Consider the following 10,485-nt stretch of genomic DNA (forward strand, 5'->3'; position numbering starts at 1 on the left):
TACTTATTTCATGATTACTTTTGCTGAATTATAGTTGAAAGACTTGTTATGAGCTGATGTGCTATGAGAGTTTAATGCAAAATCTCTGCTACTTAGAAAAACTGTCATTGTCAATTTCGAATATCATTTTCAAATATCAAATATCATTTCATTTTAAGCTATTTAAAGATTTCAGAAAGGAACTTCTCATCACATCTGATTTCCTTCATTACTTCTTTTGGCCCCATCGCTACCTGTTTGGAAAATACTTTTTGCTTACGTTTTCATCGGCCTAATGAAACGAGAAAATTGGATAGAGTAACTGAAAGAAAAGCCATATCCTAATTCATTCCCTTGATAATATGAAGACCTAAGAGAGCAGAGAATCTTCAGAAGCTGTGTGAGAGTAATAATTGAGCAGCCACTCGCCGTATTCCACCACCTCTCGCACACAACACCCCACTATTTTCTCCTAATTGCAATGAAATAAGCAATTTTGCCTCCACTCAGTCTTGCAGAAAATGAGAGGGAGAGAACTGGGCTGGTAATATGATTTGCCCTTCCCTCCTCCACTCGTGAGATGACAGCTGTCTTCAGCGATGTGGGGTTTCGCCAGCCTTTTGCACGAACTAGCTGTGAACCTGGGTAAGCGTGATGGAGAAATTGCTTCGGCCTGGTTAATATGACACATCTTCCCCAGTGAATGTGACTTTTGACAAATGAATGGTGTTACGCTGTGAGTTGTCACCAATTTTACAGCCATGACTGGAGGAGCAGGGGGCCTACCGTGGGGTTTAGCATCTGTCGAGTGTGCCGGTAACTGGGGGAACAGTTATTCTCTTCCCTGAGAGGATTTATATTGGAAAGAAAAATATACCAGTTGCACATCACTTAATAAAGTGGCTTGTTTATTTGCAATTGGCTTAAACACTTTGAGAGAGAATATATACTATGAAAATGATGTTCGTATTTTCTCAACACAAGCTTTCGCTGCAGCTTAATTTCTTCTTTGATGGATTTTAAATGCTTAAAAGAACACCAAGCGAGCCAGACATTAAATATTCACTTGCAATATATAAGGCTGAATGTGCAAATTATCCAGCACAAACTAATTTTCCTGGGGAACGGTTAACTACTCTGCTGAACTGCATCTACTGTGTCAATATAGCAAGCTGTAACAAGTGTTTATAATGTTAAAACAATGAAAAAAGCTGTGTTTAAATGATAACTACATTTAATGTATATACTGATTTTAAATATATTAAAAATATTTTACATTTAACAGAACGACATCTATAATTTGGCTGCAAATTGTAATGTAACTGTACGAATTACCATATAAATGACCGAGAAATTCTATTTAATATTTAACAAGACAACAGATGTACTGTTTCCTTACAGGGAAAAAAAGGTTAAAGTTGCATATAATAGGTAAAAACAGCCTTCATATCCCAGAAATTACACAGAAATGTTGATTTAATTTTATCTATATTAATAATTGTTTCTTATTTCTTAGTTATGTACACTAATGGGCTTTATGTTGCAGCTCTTTGAACAAATCGGTTGAATGAATGAATGAATGAATGAATGAACTCCAAATGGCAGACCGAACAAATAAATAAATGTCTGATCCTTGATGCGATCGCAGGCAGCAGCGCTAAATTGATTCTGTGCTTACTTGATCTAATATTTGATGTTTTTAAAAATATTATAGATTTAAGTAGCAAAGGAGAATCGCTAAAATTCTTGTACATATCTTAATGGTTTTCAGTTTTGTTTAAGATCATTAAAGCAACAGTTTTTTAATAACGAAAGAATATGTAAAAGTATGGTATTTGGTGTAAACAGCACCCCTGCTGTTGCGGCTAAAAGGCACAATAATTAACATGATAATTAGTAGATGGCTGACTTTTCTATTTGTTGACATGGCATGGTAAGATTCAGATGGTAAATATTATATATTATGTTGGGTGTCCATCTTAATGATAATCACCATGTTTAGAATGAAATCATCATATTTAAAAACATCATATTAATCATATAATAAAATATAATTTGTTGCTATTACTGTAAATGTATATTATATTACTATGGACTCTCCTTCAGTGCTTTCAGAATCTTTACATTTTAAAATGAATTTATTTCTGTATTTTAAAATATATGTTTTATATTAACATGTTGTACAGTACAGACAGTATATTTATTGAAAAAATATAAATCAAAATAAGCAGAAAATAGTTATTATTAAAAAAAAAATATTTTAGCTAAAGTATTTGTATCAATACTTATAAAGGCCCTCCTTACCACCTCATACATTTATACTATTTTCACACAAAATCTGTAGCTCCATAAATGTTCAATACAACAGTATATATTTTTCCGCAATAATACATTTTGGGCACAGTTAAAAGCACATTTCTTAGGGTGTGCCTTTAGCCCCGTTGCACCCTATCATTAATTTTTTTTTTTTTTTTTTCAAATTATTATCATTATTTATGCAATGTTGAATCAGCATATATATGGCTTTGTCTTTTAGGGAATAATTTCTAAGGCAAAATTGATGTACGATTAATTTGCAATTACTTAGATTAATTATTCTGCACATTATGTAATTAATTAGATTAAACATATTAATAACCTGACAGCCCTTGAAAAAGCTCTAAAATATACAGGGAATAAATGTCTGAACCCCTCAAGTCTACAAATTTTCAGACAACAAGAACTACAAGGGTGTTTTTACACATTGAACACTGACCTGAAGCGCAGTCATCTCCTGTATATCCCTCTTGACAGGCACAGAAACCATCCTTACACACCCCTTTCTGGCTGCAGTTATTAGCACAGAAGATGAGAGAGCAGTCTTCCCCCAGGAAGCCGGGTCGGCACTGGCAGGTTCCGTTCACACAGGTTCCTTGATCTGAGCAGTCATTCAGACATCTGCCCAGCGAGCAGTCCTCCCCTGCATAGGCTTCCTCGCAAACACACTCCCCATCAATGCACAACCCCCTGTCAGAGCAATCACCTGGACATCGAGGCTCTGAGCAGTTCTCACCGCCAAAGTTACGGTCGCATACACACTCGCCTTCGATGCAAATGCCCTGGCCGGAGCAGTCATCTGGGCAGCGGGGTTCAGAGCAGTTCTTGCCAATCCATCCTTCTTCACAAACACACCCACAAACCTCCATGCTGAACGTGCCATGGCCACACTGAGGGATGAAGTCCAAGCGACCTAAGATTGAACAAAAATGTTGAATTTAAATAAAGAAGTGAACATTTATGGCCTCATTTACTCACCTTAATATGTACTGAAGCCCATTTCTGTCACTGAATAAATAATAAAAAAGGTTATTGCAACTAAACTCATAATTGCGAGTTATAAAGTACATAATAAAAGTATAAAATACAAACTCGCAGAAATTAAGTCACAATTGGGAGAAACAAACTCGCATTTCTGACTTTTTTCTCAGAATTGGGAGATATAAACCCGTTATACAGATCTGGCCATCCAAATTGCGCGCTGGAAGGAAAGTGGTCTCGCGTGACACCGGTGTATTATGCGGGATAACAGAAAATGCATTGACACGGGAAAGACATGATCATGATCAGGGCAGTCATGTAGCGCACTGAACTGAAGCGGCAGCGAACATCACTGCAAGCTAGAAGACTCATTTGAGATGAGCAAAATCTGCGCAGAATCGATGGGAAACGACTGGCTGAGGACACAGTTTGATGTTGCGTTCTCTTCTAAAACGTTTTATTTTTAATCTAATGTCAGGTGGTTATATGTTTAATTCCGCGTGAATATTCCCAAACATTATGACAGTGCATTCCATGTGTGAGACATGTAATTGTCATATTACTATCAACATCTAAAATACATGTTTGTATTAAAGTAAAAAATGGATGATAAATACGATGATAAATAGCAAGCACTTTGAGTGTCTTTCTTGTGTATCGTATTTATCTGTAATGTCAGAAATGTCAGAAATTTTGCAATAAAAACACAATTACAAGAAATAAAGTCAGAACTGAGAGATAAAAACTTGCAATTCTAACTTTCTTGCAAATGCGAGTTTGTATCTCACAATTTTGACTTTTTTTGTGAGTAGAATTATGAGATATATACAGTCTCATTTTGAGTGGGAAAGAAAATACTCATATGACTGATTCGATACAGTTTATATATATTCTTACTTGACTCGCAACTGCGATTTAACTCATAATTTAGAGAAAAAAAATCAAACTAGCGAGATATAAACTTGCAACTGAGTAAAAAGTGAGAATTGCAACTTTATTTCTCAGAATTTGGAGTTTATGTCTCACGATTCTGACTTTATAACTCGCAGTTTCGAGTTTATATTATGCAAATTTGAAAAAAGTCAGATTCATGAGTTTATATCTTGCAATTTTGACTTAACTCGCAATTGTGAGTTTATATCATGCGATTCTGAAAAAAGTCAGATTTACAAGTTTACATCTCGCAATTCTGACTTTATAACTCACAGTTTCGAGTTTATATCATGCAATTCTGAAAAAAAAAGTCAGATTTACCAGTTTATAACTCACAATCCTTTATATCAATCTATAACAATCCTATAACAGTTGCGAGTTTACTGTATATCACGCAATTAAACTTTATTACTCAAAACTGTGAGTTATACAGTTATACATTTTGAGGGGGAATAAAAAAAAGTATGTTTTCAGAATTTATCATTTTTACCAGTTCTGATTTAATAACTTGCAATTGCGATAAGAACTGTGATATAAACTCACACGATTCTGAAAAAAGTCAGATTTACGAGATTATACCTCGCAAATCTGACTTTATTTCTCAGAATTGCACGTTTGTAACACACAGTTCTGAGAAAAAAAAGTCAGAATTGCGAGATGTAAACTTGCAATATAGCGTAAAAAAAAAAAAGTCAGAATTGTGAAAAGTTGCCTTTTTTATTTAGTGGCCGAAACAGGCTTCCATATTTTGTGACCTAAGTCAACTAATTCAATTTACTCAGCCTCATGTTGTTCCAAACCTGTACAAATTTTTTCTTCTGCTGAACATAAAAGAAGATATTTTGATAAAAGTGTGTAACCAAACAGTTGTTGGTCCCTTCGAAAAATTAAGTCAAAGTGAACCAGAAAATGTTTCATTACCCACATTCTTTAAAATATCCATTTTCGTGTTCACCAGAAAAAAGAAAATCATAATGGTTTGGAATAACTTGAGCTTGTGTAAATTATAGAACTTTCATTTTTGGGTGAACTATCTCTTTAGGTAAATAAAAACTTAAATTACAGCCTGTTCCTCACACAAGCCTGTCATTATGCGTCTGAAAGAAGTCAGACCACTTTCATCATAATTTTATAGTGATTTTTTGTAATTTTGCTCCTTATTCACCTCACTTTCGGTATCCTAGACACTCTTTAAAAATATCCTTAAAAACTGCTGCGTTTTCCTCGGAGGAAACCAAGTCTAACAAGTTTGGAACAAAATGACGGTGAGTAATTAATAACAGAATTCACACTGGATGAGCGATTTCTTTAATTTCCATCAGGTTGGACTAAAATTAGACTTAAGTGAAAAAATAAAAAATAAATAATAATTCTGAGGCAATATCTTGCAATCTTATTAGCTCCAGCACATGTAGCCTGGTTTGATTCAGCAAACACAGGACTTATCAAAGGCTTGAGGGGAAGACCTCTCCAGCAGCAGTGCTGTAATTAATCTAGTTCACAATCTAACCTCATTTGTATAGCTTAATATGACTTTCCCTTTACTACTGCAGTGTTTCAGCTGTTTTTAGCTGCCCTGGAGGGGCTCCACAGCCAAGGTTTGCAGGTGTGAATCCACTCGAGTGCCCCTTTGAGACGTTAAACAAGCACAACACTACCTCCGTCCACAGTTCTGTTGTCCCTATGGGTCAATGCACAATATAGCCTCTACTTCACTTAGCACTGCAGTCACATCATAACCGACAGAAGGACCAGGATGCACTTTTGTTTTATCTACCGGGTACAATGAGCCAAAAACCACTTGAAACGGATTCAAGATTAAAGCAGATGAGTTTGATTAATCCATTATAAAACATCCAGGGGTGGTCGAGACACAACCTGCATATAATATATCCATGATATTCTATTACGAATATTTATCTACATCTATATTAATTCTTTCACACAACTTTCTTTGCATTATGTGCCATGTGGGACTTCTAAGATGAAAATCGATCTATAGGTTACACAACTATCCCAGGATAACCCAGTTCAGTTGCCTGTTCAATGACAACATAAATAGGTACAAGAAAAATAGTTCCGGTGAATGATTCTTAGATGATACTTCACTAATTCAGAGCTATTCGAGTCAGACTGAGAAGAAAGTTTTTAATTAAAATGAGTAAATTAAATTTTTTAAGATTAACTTTTTTATTTTTAAAGATAAGTTACCCAACAAAGAGCCCTCAGTGATTTTCTCTTGTGAACATTGCTGATTAATAACCTCTATTTACATATTTTGTGCGTATTTGTAATTCAAAGGCATATGATAAATAAATTAATACACTACTATTCAAGGATTTGAGGTTGAAAAGGTTTTTGAAAGATATCTACTAGGTAACCGAGCATTAATTAATCAATAAAGACTGAAAAATAAATGTTTTTTAATAAATCTTATTTTAATGAATTATAAAATGCATATTGTAAAGATGATAAAACTGCAATCTTCAGTGTCAATTTTCACTTATTTTTAATAAAGCATAAAACTATAAGGCTTTATTAGCTGTAGTAAAGAATGTTTTCTGCATACACTTTCTATAGGTACAATAAAGAGCAAACAATAAAATAAATAAATACAATTTAATGAAATAAAATGAATCCCTATTTGTTTCTCTCATCCTTGACCTGGAATGAATTGGAATTACTTGATTTAAACTGCTTGAACATTTTTAATGAATATTTATTTAGATTATTATCATTTATATAATGAACACACCATACTTTTTATAATACTGCAGGATTTGCAAGCAACGTGTATCCTCAAAATCTAAAACTTACCCATAACAGAGCTCTCTCCGCAGCAGCTGGAGCTGCACTGCGCTCGAAGCAAGGACACCTCCCTCTCCAGCATCTCTACGCGGCTCGCCAGCTGTTCCATGGCGGCAGCCGCAGGACAACCACAGGCCTGCTTTGGGATATTGATGCGATGGGTGAAGGTCACCTGGCTGTCCGAGTCCACTGTCTCTTCTGTGTACTCTGTCGGCATCTTGTCACTCTCAGCTGTACCTTTGTTTGTCCCTGGTAGTACCGTGTCTAGGTCCACTGAACAGAGTGACTCCAGAGGTACGTTGATGTTGTATACATGATTGAAGATCATGGCCTGGGTCTGGTTGCTAGAGGGCCCTCCGCCTTCGGGAACCTGTCGCCTTACCCTTGTGGTCTTCACTAGTTTGCTGGTGGGGTTAGGAACAGCTTGAATCCCAAAGAACAGTAAAGCCAGGCTCACTATTGAACCTTGTATTGCCATGGTGCACCCCCACATCACAACTCGGCACTAGGGTGAGATCATCAACTCCACGAATAGACCTCTGATTGGCACTGTGAACAAGAACAGACATTTTTTATTACTAGAGAATAGGAAAGAAAATAGCAGTGCTCAACAAAAGCAATATTTGTACTGGTCTCAACCTCAAAACAAATACAACAGCACACACACACACACACACACACACACACACACACACACACACACACACACACACACACACACACACACACACACACATGTTGGGTTTACATGTTTTATGGGGACATTCCATAGGCGTAATGGTTTTTATACTGTACAAACCGTACTTTCTATCGCCCTACACCTACCCTACACCTAAACCTAGCCCTCACAGGAGATTGTGCATACTTTTACTTCCTCAAAAAAACTCATTGTGCATGATTTATAAGCCTGTTTCCTCATGGGGACCTGAGAAATGTCCCCACAAGGTCAAAATCTACTGGTATTCCTATCCTTGTGGGGACATTTGGTCCCCACAACGTGATGAATACCAGGTACACACACACACACACACACACACACACACACACACACACACACACACACACACACTGAGGACTGTGATTGGACTGATTGACCAATCAGATATTCCAGAGCATTGTAATGAATCCCTGGTGTGAGGTGTCATGATAAACACAGCCACAAGCATGGAGATGTACAAGCAAGTACTGTTATACTTTAAGTAAGGAGATTCAAGTGATTTTAAGTTCACTTCGTTTTGAATGTGTTCAGGAGTAAATTACATTACAGATTAGGTTGTTTAGCCTTTGGAAAGCTACAATGATGAATGGGACACCCTACGGTCTCGTGGACTTAACGGACATGGACACAAAGTGGCCACTGTAAGCGTAAGACCGTAAATGCACATGAACTGTGCTATTTGAGACAGGGCCAGAGTCAGCCAGCGCAGCTTCTCCAGAGTGGCTGCAGGAGCTCTGATGACGAATTTACTACAGGACAACGATGACGGTTTGTTCTGACACCTTCAGTTCCACTAATACTCGCAAATCTGTTTTTATAACAGTAAAAGCTCTTTTCGTGTAGTCGCAATGTTAGATTGAGTCATGTTTATCAAAAAATACAGATAAATGTATATACAGTATGTGACAATGGACCACAAAATCAGTCATAAGGGTAATTTTTTTGTGATTGAGATTTATACATCATTTGAAGGCTGAATAAATAAGCTTTTATTTCAGGGCTCCAGGCTGCGACTAAATGGTCACATTTGCTACCAAAAATGGTAACAATTTATTTTAAGGATCAGGAATTAGACAGTAATTAATGACTAATAACTGCATTTGTAAGTGACTAGTTATGGACTTGTATGCCATTACAAGCTATTTATAAGGCTTTTATTGGTTGTTGTCTTATTTTAGTCTTATAGACCCTTTATACTTGTTTCTGTCCTAACAGTGTATTAATTAGCTAAACATAAAACAAACTAATAGCTTGTATTGTGTGAATTACACACTTTATAAGTTCTCAATACACTATGTGAATGTGTAGCTTATAAGTATAAAATAAATATAGAATAGGCATTTCATCACAGTCATTTCAATTAACAGTAAAACACTTTTACATAAAAGTACAGTCTTTCTAGCAGTTGTTATATACTAACAGATGATTTAAAAATATTCCCCATTCCCTGAATTTATTAATAGCTAACAAGCAAATTTCTCATTAATACATTCAGTATTATTTCAGATTATGTTCCCTATTCTAAAGTAGAAAAGCGACATGAAAGTTTGCAGATGTGTCTCATCTGTAGTTTGTTCTCTTGTTGAACCATCAAACAATAAAGACAGAATTCTTCACTGCAATCTTTCATGTCTCTTTTCTACTTTAGAATATGGAACATAATCTGAAGTAATACAGCATTTATTAGTGAGAAATGTGCTTGTTACCTGTTAATAAATTAAGGGAATGGGGAATATTTTGTTTATTAATCATTTATTAGTATGGAACAACTGCTAGAAGACTGCTTTTGTGTAACTGTTTTTCAGCTAATTTAAATGTCTGATGAAATTCCTATTCTATATTTATTTCATACTTATAAGCTACACATTCACATAGTGTACTGAGAACTTATAAAGTTTGTAATTCGCACAATACAAGCTATTAGTTTGTTTTATGTTTAGCTAATTAGTACACTGTTAGGACAGAAACAACATAAGACAACAGCCAATAAAGGCCTTATAAATAGCTTGTAATGGCATACAAGTCCATAACTAGTCATTTACAAATGCAGTTATTAGTCATTAATTACTGTCTAATTCCTGATCCTTAAAATAAAGTGTTACCCCAAAAATATTAATTTGCGTGAAGTTTTTGCCAAGGTCGCCACTGCGACTATAAATTTACTGTTACGACTTAAAAAATTGCATGTAATGCTCTTTGCGATCACATATTTTATGTTCACGTATTGAACTGAGACAATGCGTATCAAAATAGTTAGGGTGACCATCCCGTCCTGCTTTGCGTTGTACCGCACAGCATTTTCACCTCTTTTCCCGCACGTCGCATATTCAGACAATGTCCCGCATTTTCACCAGTCTGTTGGTTTTTAATTATCATATTAAGAAAATGTGCATGCGTTCTTTTGCCTTTTAAGAAAGCTTTTTTAAAAATAAAACGCAAAGGATGTGCGGACCTCATCAAGTGATCTAGCACCAACGACGGAAATGATCGAGCGCACACGGAAAAAAACAATATTCTCCATTCATTTGAACCAATTTAAAATAAAAAAAAAAACGATGCCGCTTTCAGACTTCTATATTAATAGTTCGGTTGAGGCAGTTTCTGTGGCGTTATTTTTATGACAAATGTCTAGAGAGCATTATCGTAATGCAAGGGCGCATCAAAATGCGCGAGCACAAATTTATTCTCTCGCAGGTGGATTCTCTCGCAGGTGGATTCTCTCCACTCTCACTTAAAACGGACGCGCTTTC

At 35.8% G+C, this 10,485-nt stretch overlaps 1 protein-coding gene across 1 annotated transcript in view; it reads right to left on the bottom strand.

Annotated features, from left to right (window-relative positions):
* The window catches only part of tnr (tenascin R (restrictin, janusin)), a 70,242-nt gene extending 62,829 nt beyond the window's left edge, over window positions 1–7,413 (bottom strand). The window contains 2 exon segments of the mRNA XM_073848703.1: window positions 2,735–3,208; window positions 7,027–7,413. Of these exon segments, the coding sequence (XP_073704804.1) occupies window positions 2,735–3,208; window positions 7,027–7,345 (793 nt within the window). The 5' untranslated portion in view covers window positions 7,346–7,413.
* Between the last annotated feature and the right edge of the window lie 3,072 nt (window positions 7,414–10,485).

Source organism: Garra rufa, chromosome 10 (assembly GCF_049309525.1).
Source record: "Garra rufa chromosome 10, GarRuf1.0, whole genome shotgun sequence".
Lineage (NCBI taxonomy): Eukaryota > Metazoa > Chordata > Actinopteri > Cypriniformes > Cyprinidae > Garra > Garra rufa.